General features: G+C 43.9%; 1 protein-coding gene across 1 annotated transcript; it reads right to left on the minus strand.

Moving 5' to 3' along the window:
* Positions 1 to 452: 452 nt before the first annotated feature.
* LOC147903293 (TATA-box-binding protein 2) lies at positions 453 to 25,323 on the minus strand. The gene is made up of 9 exons (XM_087372463.1): positions 24,958 to 25,323; positions 24,367 to 24,454; positions 24,050 to 24,121; positions 22,005 to 22,055; positions 1,595 to 1,639; positions 1,359 to 1,451; positions 1,176 to 1,277; positions 1,017 to 1,090; positions 453 to 909 (listed from the first exon to the last, which is right to left on the minus strand). Coding segments are annotated over exons 1-9 (603 nt in total). The 5' UTR covers positions 25,035 to 25,323; the 3' UTR covers positions 453 to 908.
* Positions 25,324 to 25,779: the final 456 nt, after the last annotated feature.

Consider the following 25,779-nt stretch of genomic DNA (forward strand, 5'->3'; position numbering starts at 1 on the left):
GCCCTTGCAGAGTGGACACAAGGTGTCAAGCATTGATGTGACCCTTCCTTCTCCCACACATGCAGCAAAAGCCTTTCAACAGTACCCACAAGCAAGCCTGGTCTACTGATGCAACACTTAATGCAAAATACGACGACACCCTTCACAAATATTGCTATCAAATTACTCAGCATCATCCAATAAAAAGTACGACACCCTTCACAAATATTGCTATCCAAATTACTCAGCATCATCCAATAAAAAGTACATACACACAACCAGCACACCCCCCCCCCCCCGCGGCGCCCAAAAAACAAACAAACAAATAAAAAAAACACCCCCCAACAGAAGAAAAGTGAGCGACGGTCCATATTAAATAGACACAAGTTTTCACAAGCACAAAAACTACAGAAATTGTCCAGAGTGCATGCAAGAATTTTTACTGCCACAAGATACCCAAATATGGGGTGGGCAATCACTTAATTTTAAGTCTTTCATTACCACTGTGCAGAAGTTACAGTGTCCGAAATCAAAACTTTGGACATCACCATGGAATGAAGGCATCAAGGTAGAATAAGAATCATACATCCAATAAAACACCATTTCAAAAAAACCTTTACACTTTTCAAGCAAAATTGGTAGGTGATACAGACTTTCATGTTTGGAAGACTAGTGACAATTGCAGATGGATCTGATCTCCACTCCTGCCATCAGACCTTTGGTCTAGACTTTTGGCTTGGCACATTGCACATTGAAAGCATTAGGTCAGAGTCCCATGTGGTAGAACTGTTTTGTGTTGCATTGTGCCACGTCTCAGATCTGGATTTCTGCTATTCGGGGTTGTGTATTTCACCTCCATACAAATCAATAGATACAGCATCCCAATAAAGAAACAAAACATAACTCGGCTTCTTCCTTCAAATGCAATTTCTGCCATGAGAGAAACATGAATACTCAGATGGCAGATTCATTACAAGATGCAAGACATTCACTGCTACAACAATAGGTATCATGGCAGAAAAGGAGAGGAGAGATACCATTGCTGTATCTTTCTGAACTCAGTCAAGACAGGGTAGATATTTTCAAATGCCTCATATATTTCGTCCCTGACCTGAAAATCCCCCAAGCATCAAATGGGTAAACTGATTCAAACTGGGGAATAGCCTCACAGCCAATTAACTAAAGGCCACCTGTACCTTTGCCCCTGTGAGAACAATCTTTCCCGACACGAATATGAGTAACACAATCTTGGGCTGCTTCATACGATAAATCAGCCCTGGAAATAACTCTGGCTCATACTGCAAAATACACATATTAAGTAACTGTCGCAAAACAAGCACTCTGTACACACGCAGGGTTTGAACAAGTCGAATTCTTACACTTGAGAAATGGCCATGAGCATATGCAAGACCTTCCAATCTGATAGGGAATTTCACATCACAGGAGCCCACAATATTTTGAATTTTGAAATCCTGCACCAAACATTCATAGTTAAATCTATGTGCACAAATAGCAAAGAAAACTATGTAAAATCCTGCAAGCTCCACAATTATTGGTTCGATTCCATTACTTTGTAAACAGTGACATGAATCCAATTACATAGAAATTTACATACCTTGAACTGAGCAGGAAAGCCAAGCTTCTGAATTATACGTGCATACTGCAATCCAAAGAAAACAGAGTCAGCCTATATACATCTCTTCGGAAGAGAATCACCCAATCTCACAAAACTAGAAAGGTTTGAAGAAACAGAAAGAGAGCCATCTGGAGCTCCCTGCTCCCTGCTAGCTCCCATCACACATCTTCCAACCCACATTCATTGCTGCTTCTCCCTCTTGCATGTTCTTTTGCCCCTTTGCCTTCATTTGCTCTTCCTGTTAAACTGTTTCCATTCGTCTCCAGCGTATCCCAAGCCGGCACCCTTTTCCTCTGTTTGCTGGTTTTCCCAGTCCTTAGCTGGCCATGAGCCCGAAGGTGCCTATATACCTAGATGAGTCCAGGAACATGCCCAAATTCATCCTCTAAAAACACAATATAGTGCAGTTTCAATCTCATGATAGTCACTCATAAGGCTGAAAACCATAAATTCCCTCTCACACAGCAGGGACTAGCTACTATGACATCCCCACTGATGTCATTAGCGCCCAACAGTGAGTGTAAACTACTCGGTGCTTTCTATCAATTCAGACAACGGATTTTGCAGAGGCGTTTGAATGAGATGATTGCGAGTTGCCAAACACATATACTTGAACTTAACAGTTTGCAATTAAGTTGGAATTAAGACTTATACAGCTTAAACACAAAGTGACATCATTGGAAAATGCAATATGATTGAGGGGCCAAGACAGGCCCCCCCCCTTATCCAGGCTCACTTTATTCTTGAAAATGGAGATACAAGACCAAGGTGCAATGCACCTTCCAAACTGATGAGCTCAGTGAAAGCCTAGGACCTAGATACAAGACTCAACAGCATATGTGCAAGGTAGACAACAAAAAGGAGGACTTCAAGCTCAGGTTTCAACTCTTGGCTTGCCCAATCCACAAGGAAGAAGCCTGCAACAATCACCACTTACATTCAACATTAGAGGCAAGCACTAGTTTCTAGAAAGATAGTAGAAACAACATGAAATGGTGCTGCAAATGAGATAAACTTGACAATACAGGCTCCCTTCGTGACTTGACCCTTTTGTAGATGAAGTCCTTGATGCCTCTGAAGCTACCTTGGGAGAGGAGAGTGTGGAAATGGGGCTGGAATGAGAACAGCTTAGAAAAACAGCGTGTATGAAACCGGCCTCTAATCACTCAGAGGGCAGTGGAACTGAACCTTTAATCACTTCAGCACTTATTTACAGCTCACAAAGCATATATCACAACCATTAACCATTGCATGATCACCATTTGGCATTTACCCATTTGTTCACAAACAAAACCACTGAAAAAGGGATGGAGGCTAGAATGCCCTTGCTCAACAGACATAGACAAGTGCACCCGATTAACCCCAAACACCGAGGCGCCCCTTTCGGTATTTCTTTATATTTCACAGTGAAATGATTACAAGTTGCATCTGGGAGACCTTCCCTGCAACTGAGCACGCAGCCCCAATTCACTAAGCCTTCGCAAGGCTTTCAAGCATAGAACACCATCACATAAGTGCACTTAACCCATAGGCTCAACCCAAAGGCATTCTCTTTTCCGAGTGCAATTCCATTGGCTGTCCAGATGCAATCACACTGCACCCCAGCTGCACTCTCTTTGAGTGGTTTCCAGATGGCATTCACAAAGCTTTTCAAAGCTCCAAAATAAAATCAGCAAAGTACCCAACCAAGGAATGACTCATGTAGCACTGCCTGGGCACCTGTGAGCCAAGAAAGAGGCGACACACGAGGCCAACCAATAGCTTATGGAAAAAAGATATTGCAATAGCAAAATCACAACTCACCAAGCCCTAAAAACTCGAACCAAGTCCTCAATAGCCAAGAGGACATAGTAGCCAATGCCCAATTGCATTCTCAGCCAAAGAGGAGTGCAAAGGCATGAAGAAAGAGCATTTACAATAGCCGACCAATAAGAATTCCACTGAAAAATGCGAAAAGAAGCACTTCTGTCACGAAGAAGTGGGAGTTCTTGGGCTCAAAAGAAGCGTTCTTCAGAGAGGAATGCATTGAGAAGGTTTTGGAGAAGTTTCATTGCCGGAAAGTCCTCCAAATTTGAGAAAAACCAGTCAACCAGCGCGTCGGACCACTCGAAATTCAACAGAAAGCTGTAGCTTTGCAAGAGGAGAGGCCCAGGAGGCGATAGAAGAAAAAAGGTCCAGAAAAAGCCACTTTTGCAAATTCGACCAGCAAAAGAAGTGCTCAGCTCTGCCCGTTCTACCAAACGCACGCAGGGAAAAGCATATCACTACGAAGGGGAGGCAGAGGGGAAGCCATCGGGCCAAACGGAAGTCGAGGAATCCAAACGGGTGAGGAGTTATGAAGAAAAACGGAATTCAGCTGAAGGAGGCTGAAAAACCTGTCCAAAATCTCAACAAAGGGAGAAGATGAGAGAGAAAACCACACATGTGAAGTTTAGAAGGCCTAGGAAGGTCCAAGAATGGCAAAGGAGCATGTAGAAAGCACTAGAGCCACCTGGAACTCTAGCGGGGCCACAAAAGGTACATGGCCCTCTAGGGAGCCCATTAAAAATGCCACATCATCATTTCCCAACAACCACTCTTTTAATTCCTTGGAATGCCTTTGGGCCTAGGGATTAATTACACTTATGTGCTAGGCACCATGCCGCGTTTAATTACACATTATTAAGCCCACGCTTGGACTTTTAAAACCAAAGTTGTCACGGTCTTGTAGTACATTAAAGTACTTAAAATTTCACGCCCCCGTGACAGTGTAGGCTAGAGAGAGAAAGCTTTTATGAAGTGATAGCTGTAGAGAGAGAGTGCCAATGCTGATCCCAAGGGAGGGGATGTAAGAGAGGAGCTGCTGCTGTTCCAGAGGTGCACAGAAAGGCAGATGTCTGGGAACAGTAGAGAGAGAAACTCTGCAGTAGAGAGAGAAAGACTGCAGCATGAGAGAGAAAGGGGCTGTGGCTGCTCCAGGCTAGGAGAAGGAGAGAGGATGCTGCTGCTGTTCCAGAAGAGCTGAGAGGGGGCAGATTTCTGGAGAGGAGGGGCTGGAACTGTAGAGAGATAATGTGCTGTTGTAGAGAGAGAAAGTGCTGCTGAGGTGAGAGAATGGCTTGGGGAGAAGCTGGCTGCACCCAAGGAGTTGGAGAGGTTCTGCTGCATCATCCAAAAGGACGGAGAAGAAAAGTGACGAATTTTCATGTAGGGAATGAAGGGGAGAGGCCTTCTTTTATAGGCTCAGCCCCCCCCCCCCCCAAGGCTTAGAGTGGAAGGTGGACACCTGTCCCAAATTTTTGGTGGGCTGCAGTCCCAAAGAGTACAGCCCACAACCTGCCCCAAATCTACCAGATTTGGGGCCAGACTCTTGGCTTGCATGCCCTGCCACTTGCCATGCATGCTGCCACATGTGTGGGATAGGTGGACTGACCTGCCAGCTCAGATTCCATGTGGCAGTCTGCCACGTCACTCCCAAAAACCCTAAAATTTCAAAGTTGTCAGAATTCAATTCTGATCGCACCCACGGGTTCCTAACAGCTTGGACTATCTATTGACATACTCTAAGGTCATAATTGAGCCATACTGAGCTCATTTGTTTGTCGTCTTATCTTGTATCTCCATTACTCTTGGCATGTTGCCAGGCCCACACCCAAAGCTCAGGGAACATTCTCTTAAATGGTTCCTAGGTCGGTATGCAATCTGTGCATTTGATTGGTCCCATGTTTGGGTACTTAGGTGGGGTGTGGTTTCCAGATGTCCCTCTCAAAGAGAGGCCATCACTCTTGTGGGTCACTAATGCCCATAACCCCAAGCAAGGGGGTCCACCCTCAAATGCTAGACCTAAGTCCCCATTCTCCGTAACTGAACAGTAGGAAAACATTTCATTTCTTAATAAGCATACTGATAGAGTGTGAGGGAGAGATAGAGTAGGGAGTAGAGAGACACACTCACAGTAGTCACACACCAGTGGGTGGGGATAAAGGAATGAGTGGTACCTCCCCAAGTACACACAAGTATATATATATGGATAAGACTAGGGTCACTAAGTACCTAAGTACAATGTGTACTTAGTGTACTTAGTAGTACTAGATTAATACTGTTACAAGGGTGGCCAGTGCCTTTACCCCAACAACCTCCCACTTAAAGGCAGTGTGCCCATAAGAGAGAGTAAAAGAAAAAAACAGCAATATACATCATCATGTACAGGACCAGTTGGTCTGCTTATCCAATACCCATAAGCCGTCTGCAGTGTGCAAACCGCTCAGCAGCCAATCCTTTTGTCAACAGATCTGCTGGATTGTCATCAGTGTGAACTTTCACAAGCTGAAGTTGCTTGTTCTCAAGCACCTCCCTGATAAAATGATACTTCACGTCGATGTGCTTCGTCTTTGCATGAAAAACAGGATTTCGTGCCAACTGTATGGCACTCTGACTGTCACAATGCAACAATGGAGTATCACTAGAGTAGCCCAAATCTGCCACTAGCCGAGATAGCCATATAGCTTCCTTGCACGCCTCAGTGGCTGCAATATATTCAGCTTCTGTAGTAGACAAAGCAACGCATTGCTGCATTCTAGATACCCACGACACTGCACCTCCAGTGAAAGTGAAAACATAGCCGGTAGTAGACTTCCGGGTATCAGGGTGACCGGCATAATCAGAGTCTGTATAACCCTGCACTTTTGCATCTTGACTGCCGAAACATATACACAAGTCCTGTGTACCCTTTAGGTATCTCATGACACCTTTCACTGCATTCCAATGCTTCTTGCCAGGTTTAGCCATGTATCTGCTAACCACTCCCACTGCAAACGCAATATCGGGCCTGGTTGCAACCATAGCATACATGAGACTGCCACAAGCTGATGCATACGGAATCTTTGACATCTCAGCTCTCTCAGCATCTGTCTGAGGGCTGTCCAAAGCGCTGATTTTCACATAAGGAGGTAATGGAGTACCAATACTCTTCCCCCCCTCCATGTGAAATCTCTGCAAGACCTTGCCAATGTATTCCTTCTGAGATAAGTATAGCAACTGCTTTTCCCTATCCCGAAGTATGCGCATACCCAATATATGGTTGGCATCACCAAGATCCTTCATATCAAAGGTCTGGTGCAATCTCTTTTTCAAGGCATTCATTTCCTTATGAGATTTTCCAGCAATTAACATGTCATCCACATACAAAATGAGGATAAGTAAACTGCCATCTGAAGCTTTCTTGGTATATAAGCAGTGATCAATGTCACTTCTCCTGTAACCCTGGGTTCGCATGAATGTATCAAACTTATGATACCATTCCCTGGGTGCCTGCTTTAGACCATAAAGACTTTTCTTCAGTCTGCATACAAGCTTCTCTTTGCCCTTCACTGTAAAACCCTCTGGCTGCTGCATAAAAATTTCCTCATGTAAATCACCATGAAGAAATGCTGTTTTGACATCCATTTGGACCAAATCCATATCTGCATGTGCAACCAATGCTAATACAGTTCTGAGTGTTGTCATCTTGACAACGGGAGAGAATATCTCCTCAAAGTCAACACCATATTCCTGCTTGAACCCTTTGGCAACCAGTCTGGCTTTATGCCTTGGCTTTTCACCAGGTGTGACTTTAAGTCTATAAACCCATTTGCATGGCAGTACCTTCTTACCAGTAGGCAAGGGTACCAATTCCCAAGTGCCATTCTTGTGAAGACTGTCCATTTCAGACTTCATAGCAAGATCCCATTGAACCTTGTCTGCCCTCTGCCTAGCCTCTCTGTAGCATGAAGGCTCTCCACAATCAGTGAGCATCAAATAATCAATGCCTGGAACAAATCTTTCTGGCTGCCGCGTCTGTCTGGTTGACCTTCTAACCCAAAGACCATCATCTTGAGCTGGCTGTCCAGCCTGTTCATCACCCAGATAAGGTGGCTGTTCCATGATTCCTGGCTGCATTTGCATGTCAGGAAGATCACCTAACTGTGCCTCATCCATTGGGATGTTTTCTGCCATAACTGGCTGTCCATTAGGATCTGCTGCAGCATCATTTAATGGCTGATTATGCTGCTGTTGTGGCTGATTTACAGCCTGTCTGTGTTGCCCATGATGCCTGTCATCATCAATAGTTACTTTTAAAGGTTCCTGCTGTACAACAGGTTCCTTGAACATGATGGTTTCATCAAACACGACATCATTGCTGCGTATAAGTTTTCTGTTCTTGGGATCCCAAATCCTGTAGCCCATCTCACCTTTGTCACCGTAACCTAGGAATATGCATTTAAGAGACTTTGGATCCAGTTTAGTTCTGTCCTCCCTGCGTACATGCACATACGCGACACAACCAAAGACCCGTAGGTGTTTGTAAGACGGAGGCTTGCCCGTCCATGCTTGTTCAGGCACACCACCACATAGTCTCTTGTTTGGTGACCTGTTAATAAGGTGCACAGCTGTCTTTACAGCTTCAGCCCAAAATGTGTGGGGCAATGCAGCATGTGACAACATGCATCTGACTTTCTCTTGAATGGTTCTGAACATTTTTTCAGCTGTACCATTCTGTGGAGGATCATATGGTGCAGACAAAACCCTTTGGATACCCTTTGCCTCACAGAATTCTTGAAATTCTTTGGACAAGTACTCTCCACCATTGTCAGATCGTAAGGCTTTCAGTTTTTTGCCTGTCTCATTTTCAACCAGTGCAACAAACTTAGTGAAAGCCTTGAACGTATCACTCTTCTTTCTGAGAGTGTAAACCCACACTTTGCGGGTGGCGTCATCTATGAGTGACAGTATGTACTTTGAACCTCCTAAAGAGAGTGTAGGCATCTCACACACATCTGTATGTACTAGCTCCAAGAGCTGTAATTTCTGATTTGACTTTCTCTTATGAGGTATTTGTACTTGACGACCGTAGAGACAAAATTCACATTTCTGCAAATCTGAATATTTTAGACTCGGCAAGTAACCAAAATGAGCCAATTGCTCCATTCCCTTAATACTCATATGGCCAAGCCGGCTATGCCACAATGAAATCTTTGGCAGCTCGGTGGCATTTACATCAGAATGCGGACAATGTCCAGCATGAAGTGAGTACAAAGTATCAACCTTAGGACCCCTGGCAATAGCCATTGCCCCTTTGCTGATTTTCCATTTCTGATTACCAAAGGTGGTAAGATAACCATCATCATCTAACAACCCTGTGGAAATCAAGTTCTTCTTCACCTCAGGAACATGCCTGACCCCTTTAAGCATTAACTGCTGGCCATTTTCAAGAACAAGTCTGACATCACCTATACCAATGATAGAACATGCATGGTTATCACCAAGAAAGACAACTCCCTTCTGCCCTCCTGCATATCTGACAAACAGATCTCTGTAGGATGTCACATGAAAGGAAGCACCTGAATCTATAATCCAGGAAAACATATTTGATCCATCACCAGCATGAAGTGTATGAGCCTCCAGTAAAGAGGTGAAACATATCTCATGTCCACTGTCACTGTCACTAACATAAGTAACATTCAGCTCTTCTTTTTCTTTGCCCTTAGACTTGCCTTGAGCCTTGCCTTCTTTGGCTCTCTGGTCATTCTTCTTTTGAAAACACTTTTTCTCAATATGTCCCTTCTTGCCACAATAGTTGCATACAAGATCACTCTTAGAGCGGGACTTGCTCCTCTCTCTTTCTTTGTCTTTACCACGTGTTTTGGACCTGCTGCGTGCATTCAAAGCATTTGACTTCCCAATAGCATTGTTCTTTCTGTTCATCTCTTCCTGTAGAAGAGCACTTTCCACATCTGCAAATACCAGAATGGTTTTTGAGTTGCTGGTAGAAGTCCTGAATGTGTCCCATGACTCAGGTAGAGAACATAGGATGAGTGTAGCTTTCAGCTCATCATCGAGCTTCAACCCCTGGTTGATCACCTGGCTGAATATGCTGTTAAACTCAATAATATGAGTGGAAATAGCTGTCCCCTCCTTCATTTGAAGACCAACAAGCTTTTTTAGCCAGTAAGCTTTTCCCGTGGCACTTTTCTTGGCATAAGTATCCTCAAGACGTTGCCACATCTCCCACGCAGTAGGTTCATCCCTGATGCCTACAACCAGTGAATCAATAACTGTAAGCATAATGGTCGACCTGGCCAAGCCGTCCATCTTCTCCCACTGCTCATCAGTAATGTTGGAGGGCTTAACACCCTTCTCCTTTATAGGTTTGTACTGGTCCTTCTGCATCAACACATTGTAGCATTGTGTCCTCCATATGTCGTAATTTTTAGCTCCTTCGAGCTTCTTTATCTGAAACAAGGACGACACATCACTGCCGGAACTCATGGTAAAGAGAATAGAGTTTGACTCCCTGTAGTCGTGCAATTAAGCACTAGTTACTCCAAGAAAATCCCCCCCGCAGCGGAAGTACGATCAGAAAATGAACTTGGTACTGTTTCAGTGGCATAAAACCGACTGAAAGTCTTTCTCCCACTTGCTGCAGAAACAGTACAGCAATCTGTTCCTGTCTTTTTTTGCTGGCGAAAGTGCGGTACAGCTCCTTCAAAGTGGTCCAGAAAAAATCCCAGAACTGTTTTCTGAAAAAGTATGTACTTTTTGAGCTTTTTGACAGTGAAATCTGGTCAAACTTGCTGGTTGACAGTCCCGGACTGTCAAAAAAAAGTGAATCTCAGATTGTGGATGAAGATCTCTGATTTTAGACCTCCATATGCTCCAGAAACTTCCCCCCCAACTGAATTCACAGTTTGGAAGTGAGATTGCTCAAAAGCCCTTTGACGGCATGAAGCAAATCAGAGATTTGACCCCAATTAAAACTGTAAGTCAAATTTGCACTTTCAAAGCATAGTAGTGCGTTACGAGATAGCCTGATGCATGTAGAGTGCTCCCACTTGACAGATTTCTGGTCAGGCTACAAAAGCCCCAAATTTGACTAAAGTCAAACTTGGTCAAAATCGACCAAATCTGTACCAAATGTGGATGTACTTGCAGCAACAAACTAAAGCATTTGTCCCAAGCATAATGGCATCAAAAGCCCCTTGAATTTGCTGCACATTCCGTGCATTAACACAGTAAATGGCATCAACTGCTACTGCTCACAAGGCATGTGCGGGTACACACTGACAAAAGCATAAACATCTGCCCAAGTGTCAAGCATACACACTTCTAGCACAGAAACTTTGGTAAGCTGCTCTGCAAATTCACAGGAACCTTCACAGCATAATCACCCTCTTCGGGCTGTCCCAGCATCAATTCCCAGACACAAAAGGCCTGCACACAACCCGGAGCTGTTACTGGAAGCCCAACTCAGTCACACAGCTCTCACAGGCTGTCACTAATGCCAAATCCCTGAAGTTCTGGTCTGCGCAGATGCAGCCCTTGGCTGCGATGTGCAGCCACGCCCTACGTCCTGCAGCTTTGGCTCTGGTCGACCTGTTGGTCGTCGTTCGCACGCTGTGACTTGCAGATGCGCCGCAGCTACGCCGCTCCAGCTACGTTGTCCAGCTACACAGCCCGCGCTCCCACCTTGCAGCAGCCCTTGGCTGCGTAGTGTAAAGTCGCGCACTGGCTACGCCACACACGCTCTTTCTTGCAGCAGCTATGGCTGCGACGTGCAGCCACGTGTTGGCTGTCGCGATCCAGCCTTGCAGCCACCGCACGCACTCCCGCAGGGCAGCAGCCCTGGCTATCGCTTGCTTGCAGCCTTTGGGTGCGTCGTGAAGCCACGCGTTGGCTGAGCGCAGCTACCACTACGCTCACCGAACCGCTCCGCGCTCACCGCACCACTACGCCGCCCGCGCCATCGTTTTGGCCGCGTCCTGGCTATCGCTGCCCGCGATCCGTCTTGCAGCTGTGGCTGTCGCGATCCGTCCGTACGGCTGTACGGACGATGTGCGGCCGTACGGACTTGTCCGTACGGTAGGGGTAGGCTAGGGAGAGAGGGAGTGAAAGCAAAAGGGAGAGAGCCCGTTGGCTCTGATACCAGTTGATAGAGTGTGAGGGAGAGATAGAGTAGGGAGTAGAGAGACACACTCACAGTAGTCACACACCAGTGGGTGGGGATAAAGGAATGAGTGGTACCTCCCCAAGTACACACAAGTATATATATATGGATAAGACTAGGGTCACTAAGTACCTAAGTACAATGTGTACTTAGTGTACTTAGTAGTACTAGATTAATACTGTTACAAGGGTGGCCAGTGCCTTTACCCCAACACATACTATTGAAAAACAAAAAGAAATAGTACCAAGCAAGTGGATACATGTTGAAGCAGGATGACATTCTCTCTGTGTTTCATTCGGTTGTCCGCAACTGAAATGCTTCCTCATAAGCATCCAGGATTTCAAGACACTCCTGAAATGTAGCTCTGTCCACCCATTGGGCATCGGTGGATGGGAGCCCTCTGAACTTCAAAAGGTACATTTTGCGAGTCGTGCCTCGACGTCCCGTAGTGAAGTTATGCAAATCAATTTGCTCTGGGATCAACAAGATCTCAATGTCCTCTACTTCAAGTGCATCGTCTAGTGTGGGCTCTTGAGGTGGTTCCCCAATGAAGGGTTTCACCAAGCTTACGTGGAAGACATTGTGGATCTTCCAATGATTTGGAAGTCTCAATCGGACTGAGACATCATTTATTACCTGCAAGACCTGAAAAGGACCATAATATCGAAAGGATAGCTTAAAGTAGATGCGCTTTTTGCCCACTTTGGTTTTTAACCGGGCTTTCTCAAATTTCAATAAGACCCATTGGCCTTCTTTCACTGCAAACGCCCTCCGCCTTTTATTTGCAGCTGCTCTTTGTTTCTGTTGTTTTTGGCAGCTTGAGAACATTCATAGAAGTTGTGGCCTCGATCGCCACACTTGAAACACCACCCTTCAGAGTAATACTTTTGCTTCTATTGTGGAGACAATGAGCTGAAAGTGCGGGCTGCTTTCTTCGAAGGAGGCTGGCTGGCTGACTTTTGCTCTTTTGGTGCGTCCTTTGCTGTCTCCTTACCCTTTCGTTCCTTGGAAGAGGTTCCCTGGGACTTCCACTTGTTGTTGCTGCCATTCCGCTTGTTGGAGAAAGATTGTTTCTTCTCCACCTTCAAGGCGATGTTGATGGTGTCTTCGAGAGAAGTAGGATTAGCAATGTCCACCTCATGCTGAACGACATACCGTAGGCCAGCAAAGAACTACCTTTGCTGCTCTTTTTTATCCTTCCTACTGAATGCTTGAACTTTTAACAAAGTATCCCAAAAATGATCAACATACTCACTGACTTTCTCTTCTTGGCGTTGGCGGAGGATGTCCCACTGCACCATTGTATCTCTCTTAAACTCCTTAGGCGCTTCCAGGTGTGGGCTTGCTGTCCAGTGTTGACCATAGCTACCCACCAGAGTGAAGCACGGTCTTGCATGTGCAGGACGGCAAACCGGATCTTCGCCTTGTCTTCGTATTCGTCCCCCTCAAAGAAATACTCGAGGTCTCGGATCCAGGCCAGCAAGACCTCGGGCTTGTCCTCTCCCTTGTACTTGGTAAACTTGAAGAGCTTATCTCCAAGAGGTACCTTATGCTTTGCATACCTTCATCTCCGTGGACGTCTCGAAGAAGATGGACTCCGATGACGCCGTCTACCTCGAGGAGAGGAAGAAGAGGATGATCTTCCCTCCTTGTTGGAGTTGGTGTTGTCCGCACGGCCTCTTCCTTGGGATTGGGGCCCTATGTCATGAGTTTCTGCTTGGCTGCTTTCCAGCACTTGAACCTGTTGAGCAATGTTTGCCAAGAGAGCACTCAACTCATGCAGGTTAGGAGAAGGGTCAGGTCCATTGGCTGCCATGATGACAAGATGACTCAATGAAGGAGAGACTCAACAAGAGAAAGCACAGAGTACAGGACCACTGCCTAAGCTCTGATACCAATGTAAACTACTCGGTGCTTTCTATCAATTCAGACAACAGATTTTGCAGAGGCGTTTGAATGAGATGATTGCGAGTTGCGAAACACATATACTTGAACTTAACAGTTTGCAATTAAGCTGGAATTAAGACTTATACAGCTTAAACACAAAGTGACATCATTGGAAAATGCAATATGATTGAGGGGCCAAGACGGCCCCCCCCCCTTATCCAGGCTTACTTTATTCTTGAAAATGGAGATACAAGACCAAGGTGCAATGCACCTTCCACAAACTGATGAACTCAGTGAAAACCTAGGACCTAGATACAAGACTCAAGAGCATATGTGCAAGGTAGACAACAAAAAGGAGGACTTCAAGCTCAGGTTTCAACTCTTGGCTTGCCCAATCCACAAGGAAGAAGCCTGCAACAATCACCACTTACATCCAACATTAGAGGCAAGCACTAGTTTCTAGAAAGATAGTAGAAACAACATGAAATGGTACTGCAAATGAGATAAACTTGACAATACAGGCTCCCTTCGTGACTTGACCCTTTTGTAGATGAAGTCCTTGATGCCTCTGAAATAGAGAGAGAAATTCTGCACTAGAGAGAGAAAGACTGCAGCACGAGAGAGAAAGGGGCTGTGGCTGCTCCAGGCTAGGAGAAGGAGAGAGGATGCTGCTGCTGTTCCAGAAGAGCTGAGAGGGGGCAGATTTCTGGAGAGGAGGGGCTGGAACTATGGAGAGAGAATGTGCTGTTGTAGAGAGAGAAAGTGCTGCTGAGGTGAGAGAATGGCTTGGGGAGAAGCTGGCTGCACCCAAGGAGTTGGAGAGGTTCTGCTGCATCATCCAAAAGGACGGAGAAGAAAAGTGACGAATTTCATGTGAGGAATGAAGGGGAGAGGCCTTCTTTTATAGGCTCAGCCCCCCCCCCCAGGCCTAGAGTGGAAGGTGGACACTTGTCCCAGATTTTTGGTGGGCTGCAGTCCCAAAGAGGACAGCCCACAACCTGCCCCAAATCTACCAGATTTGGGGCCAAACACTTGGCCTGCATGCCCTGCCACTTGCCATGCATGCTGCCACATGTGTGGGACAGGTGGACTGACCTGCCAGCTCAGATTCCATGTGGCAGTTTGCCACGTCACTCCCAAAAACCCTAAAATTTCAAAGTTGTCAGAATTCAATTTTGATCGCACCCACGGGTTCCTAACAGCTTAGACTATCTATTGACGTACTCTAAGGTCATAATTGAGCCATACTCAGCTCATTTGTTTGTCGTCTTATCTTGTATCTCCATTACTCTTGGCATGCTGCCGGGCCCACACCCAAAGCTCAGGGAACATTCTCTTGAATGGTTCCTAGGTCGGTATGTAATCTGTGCATTTGATTGGTCCCATGTTTGGGTACTCAAGTGGGGTGTGGTTTCCAGATGTCCCTCTCAAAGAGAGGCCATCACTCTTGTGGGTCACTAATGCCCATAACCCCAAGCAAGGGGGTCCACCCTCAAATGCTAGACCTAAGTCCCCATTCTCCATAACTGAACAGTAGGAAAACATTTCATTTCTTAATAAGCATACTATTGAAAAACAAAAAGAAATAGTACCAAGCAAGTGGATACATGTTGAAGCAGGATGACAGTGGGTGTAGACCATAGTATAAACATATGCTCTCACACATACAAGTCCACACCCCCACACACTAGAGCATCCATTTACACAGTCTTTGTACTGAGTTTCTATCGGCACTCCGGACGTGAAGGGCAGACTCAACCATGACGAAGGCTAGCACTAAAGGAGAAGACTAATCAAAAGGTAGTCCAAAATAGGGCAACGCACCACTTGAGATAGATAGAATTATCGCAAAACCAGGAGGTCGCAACATGGACAAAAACGTCACAAGGTGAAATTTGCTTGTCCGCTAAACAAATCCACACACCCACACATACTTGAGCATCCATTTATACAAAGTATTCGTGTCGGCACTCCAGAGGTGAAGGGCAAACTCAACCATGACGAAGGCTAGCACTAAAGGAGAAGGCTAATCAAAAGATAGTCCAAAATCTCTTCATTCAAGCTACAACTGCTTGTGAAGACTAAACGATCTCATTTCAGTCTCTCCCAAACAAGCCCGAAGACGCCTCTCTTCTCATCTACAGTGGCTCCCACAAGCTCCTGCCCATTGCCCACCTCGAGAGCATTTTCCCATTCATTCCTCAGACAGTTTTTTGCTTCATGTAGGCTTACAGGCTTTCTTTGGCCTCTCTAGCCTACAGCCTCTCCTCTCAACCGTCCTTGTGAAAACCCTCGCCGTTCATTCAACCTTTTTGTTATCCTACTTCAACATGTATCCACTTGCTTGGTACTATTTCTTTTTGTTTTTCAATACTATGCTTATTAAGAAATGAAATGTTTTCCTACTATTCAGTTACCGACAATGGGGACTAGGTCTAGCATGAGGGTGGACCCCCTTGCTTGGGATTATGGGCATTAGTGACCCACAAGAGTGATGGCCTCTCTTTGAGAGGGACATCTGGAAACCACACCCCACCTGAGTACACAAACATGGGACCAATCAAATGCACAGATTGCATACTAACCTAGGAACCATTCAAGAGAATGCTCCCTGAGCTTTGGGTGTGGGCCTGGCAGCGTGCCAAGAGTAATGGAGATACAAGATAAGACAACAAACAAATGAGCTCAGTATGGCTCAATTATGAACTTAGAGTACGTCAATAGATAGTCCAAGCTGTTAGGAACCCGTGGGTGCGATCAGAATTGAATTCTGACAACTTTGAAATTTTAGGGTTTTTGGGAGTGACGTGGCAGACTGCCACATGGAATCTGAGCTGGCAGGTCAGTCCACCTATCCCACACATGTGGCAGCATGCATGGCAAGTGGCAGGACATGCAAGCCAAGACTCTGGCCCCAAATTTGGGGCAGGTTGTGGGCTGTACTCTTTGGGACTGCAGCCCCCCAAAAATTTGGGACAGGTGTCCACCTTCCACTCTAAGCCTGGGGGGGGGCTGAGCCTATAAAAGAAGGCCTCTCCCCTTCATTCCCTACATGAAAATTCGTCACTTTTCTTCTCCCTCCTTTTGGATGATGCAGCAGAACCTCTCCAACTCCTTGGGTGCAGCCAGCTTCTCCCCAAGCCATTCTCTCACCTCAGCAACACTTTCTCTCTCTACAACAGCACATTCTCTCTCTACAATTCCAGCCCCTCCTCTCCAAAAATCTGCCCCCTCTCAGCTCTTCTGGAACAGCAGCAGCATCCTCTCTCCTTCTCCTAGCCTGGAGCAGCCACAGCCCCTTTCTCTCTCCTGCTGCAGTCTTTCTCTCTCTACTGCAGAATTTCTCTCTCTACTGTTCCAGCCCATTCCCCTTGCAGAAATCTGCCTTTCTGTGCACCTCTGGAACAGCAGCAGCTCCTCTCTTACATCCCCTCCATCAGCATTGGCACTCTCTCTCTACAGCTATCACTCCATAAAGACTTTCTCTCTCTAGCCTACACGCTGTTTTTCTAAGCTGTTCTCATTCCAGCCCCATTTCCACACTCTCCTCACCCAAGGTAGCTTCAGAGGCATCAAGGACTTCATCTACAAAAGGGTCAAGTCACGAAGGGAGCCTGTATTGTCAAGTTTATCTCATTTACAGCACTATTTCATGTTGTTTCTACTATCTTTCTAGAAACTAGTGCTTGCCTCTAATGTTGGATGTAAGTGGTGATTGTTGCAGGCTTCTTCCTTGTGGATTGGGCGAGCCAAGAGTTGAAACCTGAGCTTGGAGTCCTCCTTTTTATTGTCTACCTTGTACATATGCTCTTGAGTCTTGTATCTAGGTCCTAGGCTTTCATTGAGTTCATTAGTTTGGAAGGTGCATTGAACCTTGGTCTTGTATCTCCATTTTCAAGAATAAAGTGAGCCTGGATAAGGGGGCGGACCGTCTTGGCTCCTTAATCATATTGCAATTTCCAATGATGTCACTTTGTGTTTAAGCTGTATAAGTCTTAATTCCAGCTTAATTGCAATCTCTTAAGTTCAAGTATATGTGTTTGGCAACTCGCAATCATTTCATTCAAACGCCTCTACAAAATCCGTTGTCTGAATTGATAGAAAGCACCGAGTAGTTTACACTTTTTGTGTCCCCTCTCTTCTTTCACCTAGCTGCTCTCTCTCTCTCTCTCTCTCTCTCTCTCTCTCTCTCTTCCCCCCTTCTTCTGTCTTTCCTTTCTTTCTGCATTTTCTCCTCTCTCCCTTCCTTCCTTTCTAGCCCCTCATCCCGTTCATTCTCCCTTTGTGAACTAGTAGGGAACAATCACATGCTTGGAAATTGGGTAGGTGACCCCAAGGGGTTGGGCCACAGGAGCTCTCATTGTAGCATCCCCACCTGCTATGGACTTCACTTTCCCACGAGGACGAGAAGCAGATCCAGCAAGCAATACAAAAATTAAATGACAAAGCAATGATTGGACCTAATTCCTACTCGAAATCAGGTCCTAGATTGGGTATAGGCGAGCCTTGCATTGGACAATGAAAACATCTACAAAATGGTTTTTGTCACTTGATTATCTAACACTATGACAGCCCAAACATTTCTACAAACTCGCAACCTCATTCTCCCCTTCATACCATGGGTTCACACTTGATGACATGGACATGCCACCAAATCCTAAATCCCCAATGACTTTATGTTTCTTGAGGTTTACCACGAGAGTATAGCCATATTCTTTCCTTGATTGGTGTCCAATTTGGTGCAGTTTTGAAGCCCCGTAGGACAGCAGCCTCAATACTTTCTAGAACCGAAAGTTTACCTGTATGAGCTAGACACAATGGGACGAAGGATCTATCTGATCCATGACAGCTTAGCGCCTGCTTCCAGAGCAACCTGAGGAGCGACTTCATGAACCGTCGCATTTGAGGAGAATTGATAAGATTGATAGAGCCATATATGAGATGTGGCAAGAGGGACTGGTCAACTTTCAATCCTTCCATCTGGATTGTACTTCACTTTGTATACCCATTTGTTTGCTATGGCCTTCTTCCCTGGTCAAAGGTCACATAATTCTCAAGTATTATTCTTGTATAAAGCTTCCATTTCTTCATTCATCACAATTTGCTATTCTGGCTTGTCAAATGCATCTTCGAAGTACACTGGTTCTTCTGTAGTCATGATGGTAGTCATAAGAGCATAGTTAGTGGTTTCAACCTAAACTGATTTGCCTTTCTGAGCATATGTCAATCTGGTTGGTGGTCAGCTTTCCCTAATAGACCGTCTGAGTTGTTGTGGCTCTTCTTGGGGTGCTTCTAACAATTCTTGCTCTTCTTCATCAACATTTTCTATAGATGACTGAGTAAACGGTGTGTATCTCTCTTGTGTATTTGAGGCTTTTCATTCCAATTCCTCATCAAAGATTACATCTCTGGAGATAATGACCTTGCAGTTGATGGGATCATACAACTTGCTATGTAACTATCCATAGAGTGATTTCTATCCATGATATCTATCCAAATATGCTCCCTTTGTTTTGTGCACTGACATAGGTTGAGTTCTTCCAACGATTAAAGAAAAAATTTCCAAAGATCAAGATTCAACAACAATCGTTTGAGTGCTTGAAGCCCTATTTCGTTCAAAATATGAAGAATAGATACACATGCTGCTGCATTTATCATGTGCAAATGTGTTTTTTGAAGGATGCAGTCAACCAATTGAGGACCCAGAGTTTTGGGATTCATGGAGCATGCTGCAATTGTGACTGTAAGATATGTGAAAATAGCGAAGGGGAAAGAAAGCTGTTCAACATGCTAACATGGGTGTCACTAGTCTTTGGAATTCAGTGCTGTGTCCCAAACCTCTTGAAGCCTGCTAACACCATCGTGAGTATCTTTTGGGTGACTGCAAAAAATGTGACCTACGCAAAATGTCATGCTACCCACGCAAGATGAATTTTGTTTCTAGAAAGGTGATGGTAAAGGCCTTCGAGAATGTGGAGACAAGAATCACGGTGCAAGGGAAAAATAAGCAAAGGAAAGACCTTATTAGCAAGGAGATGTATTGCAACGAACTTATACGATTAATGAAGACTCATCTCAAAATATTCATCAAGCACAATTACACTTGTAGGTGGCAGGATGAACGGTTCAAAGAGTGTCTACTGAGGTTTCCCAAAGATGTGGTTTCAGTGGTGGACTTCGCAGAGAACAATTCTTTCAAGAAGCAAAACGAGATTTAGTCCATGCACTGGCACTATAGCCAAGTTACAATTTTTATTTACATAACATATCAAAGCTACCCTAGATTCAATAGATCCCCTCGATGGTTTGGCTAGTTTTCTACGACGGATAATCTTCTTAGTGTCTTCTATATGAATGATCACACTTTCTAGCTATATCTAGTCTTTTACAACATCAATATCTTATTTTTATTCATTTTGCTTAGTCTCTATGTTCTAAGTTGTTCCCTTTCACTGCCATTAGAATTATTGGCTTTATGAGAACATTACAAATCCTCTTCCCTCTATTCTCATATGTTGAGGATGTTAGTCCCGATTCATTCAGTGATCTAGGTGAGCTTTCTAATAAAGACAAGTCCTCTTATTCCCTCAACTCAAACTTATCACAAATGCATTTGATAGACTCATGGTCTGTCAATACAATAAACTTGGATCCATGAAGATTATGTCTCCACGTTTTCAATGCATAAAGCAAACGTTTGCCACAAAAGGTGTTTGCAAAACTGTTAATGCCTCACCTACAAACAATGGATGACTGATGACTTGCAGCTTGCAAGCTTCAGCCCTCACATACAGTTAGGTAGTAGTAATGTTTTTTAAAAGGATGGTTGAATTTTAGTAGCCTGGAGTTGAAATTCTCAATGCATCTATTAAGAATTGCAGATTTGAAAGGCAAATGTTTGCTACCAAAGTGTTTACAAACCGTTATTTTCTTGGGCATGCTTCACCTACAAAAAATGGATGATGAGGGCCATGAGGCAGTGATGATTGATGACTTGCAGCCTGCAAGCTTTAGCCCTCACTTACAGTTTGGTATGTTGAATTTTAGTAGCTTGGAGTTGAAATTCTAAATGCATCTATTAAGGACTGCAGATCTGAAAGGTCCCCACATTTTTTCCAAAAGAAAAACATAGGATTGTTGGTCTATTGGAGGAGATTGTTTTTAACGATCATTTTTTGTAGGAAGACTTTGCACTCAATTGTCCAAAACATGCAGCATGCAAGTGGCCACACGTAATTATGTCACATGTCACATGGTTATAATTTTACCATTTATATTGTATTTTCGTATTGCAATAGTATTGAAAAGGACATAACAGAGTTCCGCAACAACTTCGGTCAATTTCTCTCATGCAATTTCCAAGGAAAGAGACAAAGGATGTTTGCTCTTACTTGATGGAAAAAAATTAATATTTTGAATCCCTCGTTGCAAAACCTAGCTCTCCACATTCTCTCACAAGATTGCACCTCAAGTCGAACTGAGAATATGAAACATTTGAGCAAACATACAAAAACAAAAGAAACAAGTTCCTTGAGTCTAGACTCCAACATCTAACCTCTATCATACCTAAATATAAGTTATAACATTTTAAAAATTAAGTCGTAAGTCTTTAGAATCGACCTTTTTACTCTGTGTCAAGTTGAGCACAGAGTAGCTCAAAAATCCTCGCCTAAGTCATCAAAGCCCAAATGTTATGTCCATGACAAGACTAACTAGGGTATAGGCTTATTAAAGCCTAGGCCTAACTAACTTGGGATCTAGGAATAGATCTAAGGTTAGAACATGGTCTAACCCAGAGTTAGGAATAACCTAGGATTGAGACCAGAGCTAGCAAAGGTGGGATCTAAATCCTGTGGATAGAGCTAGCCCAGTAAAGGCAAGGCATGGCTGAGCTATACGTGGCAAAGTGTGGCCACAAAGTAACATTACGCATGCATGCTAAAGTGTTGGCTCACAGCTAAATATAGTCATGGCCTCGTCTATAAGTACAGACCAATGGCTCATTACGAGGGGTCCGAGGAGAGTGCTTCTCTGGACATTAACCTGTTGGCCTTCGAGCAACAGCTAGAGGAAAGGGCATGTGGTATGGGACGCATGTCTGGACTTCGAGGCTGGCTAGCTCTCCGCGGTGGTCTAGACCTCTCGCTCGGGGGTGGCTCGACGTACTGAGCCTACGGCTAGGAGGTGAGCTGATAGCTCCAACCCTTATGGTTTGTATGCGGGTCGTCCCCATGGTTTGATAGGACTCGAGCTTGAAGTTGTACCTTACAAGGGTCTGTGGCTTACCAGACCTAGATAGGGGTTGTTTCACCAATGAAGGACATAGATCATAGTATAAACATATACTCCTACATATCCACACACCTATGAGCTTCATAGTTTAGTGCCTCCCAAATAATTCATATAATTATTGTTACATCAATATCACATGAGGTGAAACCACGCATGTGCATAAACTACAACAATCCCTAGTATCTTAATATGCAAGCTAAAAAAACAACTCAAATCGTATTAGTGGATACAGAAGCATCATTATCATACCTTTCTTGCTGCAAGCTTTGATTGTTGTTCGCTCTTCGCTCCAGTGCACACCTAGAAATTTCCATTGTACTAAACATTTAGGGTGAATCCACTAATCAAACTTTTCTACCTAGCTATGTTACACAAGTATTAATCATGATCATCTAATGCAAAAACAAATTATCATACACATCGATTAACCTTATATAAACTAAAGTGAATGTGCTATAAATGCATACAACCTCTCTCTCTCTCTCTCTCTCTCTCTCTCTCTCTCTCTCTCTCTCTCCCCACACACGCACAAGACACATACATGTATACATAAACATTCATACGCACGTGTATCTATGTGTATTCTTGTCTGTGTTATATCACTATTAGCCATGAACATAACCAATGTGGTATAAATGCATACGACCTATATACTCTCTCCCTCTCAACATAAGGCGGGAGGAGGGTAGTATCTATAGACTATACTCCCTAGTAGGCCCTTTCAATCTACAATGCATGTTTTCAAGTGGAAGGTGAGGGCCTTGGTTAATGGATATTCTATATACCTTGTAAGACTAGAATATGTCCAATCATACGAATTTAGATTTTTTGTTGTTCTAAAGTCTAAAAAATTAACCCATAATGAAACTCACTTCCAATTTTAGACCTATTGCATTAAGCAACCAAATGTAGGTGGGCCGTATGGTCAGTACATGCAAAAACTGAACTCAATAACAAACATCAAACGTCAATGTTTAATATTAAAGTGGAAAATGTTCTGAACCAAACTTCGTAATTCCTTTTAGAGTTGGCCTTAAACACATGCAAAAATGGATAGAGCAACAACACTGAAGCACCTACATGTTTTGTCTTTTTTAATTATGAATTTGGTGTCATTATTCTTTCAAAAAATGAATAGCAAGCAAATCAACATCAATATCTTTCACCCATTAAGCATTGATGAAGATCAACTATAGTTATGCAAAAATCAAAAAATATATCATTGGCATTATGGTTGCTATACATATTTATTGCATCCATATATTTAAGAAAATATATTAATGATCACCAACCTCTTCGGATTTGCATACAAAGAATCTCTACACACAATCAATAATATGTGCAGAGAATATAAAATAAATACAGCATCTAGCAGATACCGATATTAATAAGGCATCATCATGTTAAATTCTCTCCTGCCCTCAGAACAAGAGAGCTGAAATTTCCATTCTGGATGATGGAGACGAGAGAATGAAAATATAATGGATGCCAGCCCATTACAGACCACTGGTGACTGAACAAACTCAGCATCCTATGTACACTAAACTAAGGCAAATTATCAAAGATATGTCAATCTTTTTAGAGACAGGGTATGGATATAGCACCATAAGGTGATGAAAGCAAATCGGTCCCATCATATATGTAGTAATACAGCAAAGAGAGAAAAACTAATGGCAAAGCTGAAACTTGCATTGCTTTCACAAGCACGCTTGATTCCTGCTTATCTTTAATTGAATGCACCAAGAAACAAGCTTGCACAATAATTATTCATCCACATGCTTCAAAAGACGTTTTGTTAACCTGAAAATTGATTTATGTGAACGCATGGACGGGAAAACAGTTGTCAATGGACATACAAGGATTCTGTCGGCCTGCACTAAATTTCTTGTTAAAGAAGCTCAATATCAAGAAAAAACAAACAGAGACAAGAGAAGAAGGGAGTCAGAACAGACATGAAACAAAACGAGTACAATAGAAAATAAAAATAACTTAGTAGCACCCAACTGAGGGTGTAAACCATGTTATAAGCATATACTCCCTCACATGCACATATAGCAACGCCCTCAAAACATCTGTCAACAGAAGCCTTTATACTGACTTTCAGTCAGATGTCCAAAGGGTCTCAGTCATGAAAAAGCCTAGAAGAAGGATTGCCTTAAAGATTCACTCTTTAAGTCCTTCAAATCAATACGTGTGTACGTGGCAAGCCAAGCTACGTCATACAAACATTAGAAATGCAATACCACTCGTAATAGAACACTTTCACAGTAACATTATCGAAACATAATCTTTACCATTTTTCCTGAAGCAAAAATCAAGGCTGTTGTCTTTGGTTCTCTTATTCGCATGATAACAGCAGCAAAACGCTACATAACCAAGAAGATAGACAGTTGTGAGTAAAATTTTGCAGCAGGTACTACTCAGCTGAGCACAGCTTATAAAAGAAGCATCTTTTTGCTCTAAATAACCACATGACAAGGATGTGTTAACGATGTGGGTACAACTCTAGATGCGAGCATAGCACAGCATTTAAGAATCAATAATTCTTAACTCGCAGACGTGACCAAATTCATGTGAGGGCACTCGCATTCAAATATTTTCTTCACTATACCTTCGGGTTGTATTCAGCATTCCTTGCGTGCAGAGCTATTGTCTTAAGGTCCAACCGGCAATCCATGTTGACTGTAGAGACAATATTCCTGCAATGACAGCTGACTATCAGTTATCATTCACGAAAGGTATGAGCCAAGGCACGAACTCAAAATGCGCTCGTTTGCGAGATCTCCATTGGAGAGGAGGTGTATCAAGGCAAAGAACTCCTTCTAAGCTTTGAGAGGTCACAATTTTAGATGAAACAGTCCAAAAATCATTTGATGTATGCTCGACGTTTCAAAGGGTACGAGTCTATCGTATGCAACAACATCCTCAGCTTCGAGAAGAGATGAAAGAACTTAAAATGACCCACAGAAAAGATCAGACAATTTGCTCCACTGATCTGAATGCGAAATATGCCTTTGAGGCAATGAAGTAGATCGCGATGTAACTACCTTTACCATCGCTGTATCAGGTTATACATGCAGCGCTGGCAATTCCATGACCAAGCACCCCGGACCCACGATTCAAAACGGCATCCTACGTTTCCCAAGCTAACCAATCATCCAATGCTTAAAGCAACCGGCATGTGCAGCTTATCGTATCTTACTGTAGCGTTGGTACGATTCCAGAAGGGTGTTTTACAAGATCCACTGGTTGGCTGCCTTCGAGCACAACTTCAGCCATGTGTATGATAAGAGCGAGGCGATAAGGTAGTGGGCGCCAAAGAAAAGGAAGCAGAGAGGTCAAGGACGATACGAGAGGCACCAGCAAAGCGAGGGGGGAGGGGTGGAGGCAAAGGGGAGATGACCCAGATGAAGGGAAGAAAGGGAATCGATGATCTTCATGCGGGGGGGGGAGGTGGGAACGCAGGAGGGAGGAGAGCCCCCGAAACGGGATTGGAGATGAGGAGAAATGCTGTGTGTCTTTATAGGTTATGGTGAAGGGAAGAAGAGGAGAGGCTTTATGAAGAGAGGAAGAGTTCCTTCTCTTGTAACCCTACCCTTTTATACATCCCTCCTTTCGTATAAATATACGCTAATTTATAAGATGATTAAACTTGTACATACCAACTCTATGTTTCCTCGCGTTACGCTAGGCTAATGTATATAGATTTATGCTTAGTTCTATGCACACACAGAAAGAGGGGCCAACTTGGCCATGCTTAAGGCCATCGCTAAAGGGAAAGAGCGTGGGGTAGACTTGGCTATGATTAGCGCACTTAAGCAGAAGAGCATAGGCTATAAAAACTGAAGATGGTGAGGGTCCGCACAATATATAATTCAAGGGATGAAGAAGCAAATTGGATGCTCTAAGGGTTATAACTATAGCCATGAAGGCAACTAATGTACTCTCCTCAGAAAGGGGTTCTCCTCATAAAGGGGTTGGATGAGAAATAAAGGATCTTTACCAACCTTTGCACTCTCAAGGT

The sequence above is a fragment of the Dipteris shenzhenensis genome, chromosome 3 (genome assembly GCF_047967505.1).
Source record: "Dipteris shenzhenensis isolate YYH24624 ecotype China chromosome 3, Dip_SZ_1.0, whole genome shotgun sequence".
NCBI lineage: Eukaryota > Viridiplantae > Streptophyta > Polypodiopsida > Gleicheniales > Dipteridaceae > Dipteris > Dipteris shenzhenensis.

Coding starts and splice junctions, on each gene's coding strand:
- LOC147903293 (XM_087372463.1), bottom strand. CDS start 25,034: ATGGCTGAAGTTGTGCTCGAAGGCAGCCAACCAGTGGATCTTGTAAAA. Junction 24,455..24,957: donor GGAATCGTACCAACGCTACA/GTAAGATACGAT, acceptor CTGTCATTGCAG/GAATATTGTCTCTACAGTCA. Junction 22,056..24,049: donor TTTTTGCTTCAGGAAAAATG/GTAAAGATTATG, acceptor GGAAATTTCTAG/GTGTGCACTGGAGCGAAGAG.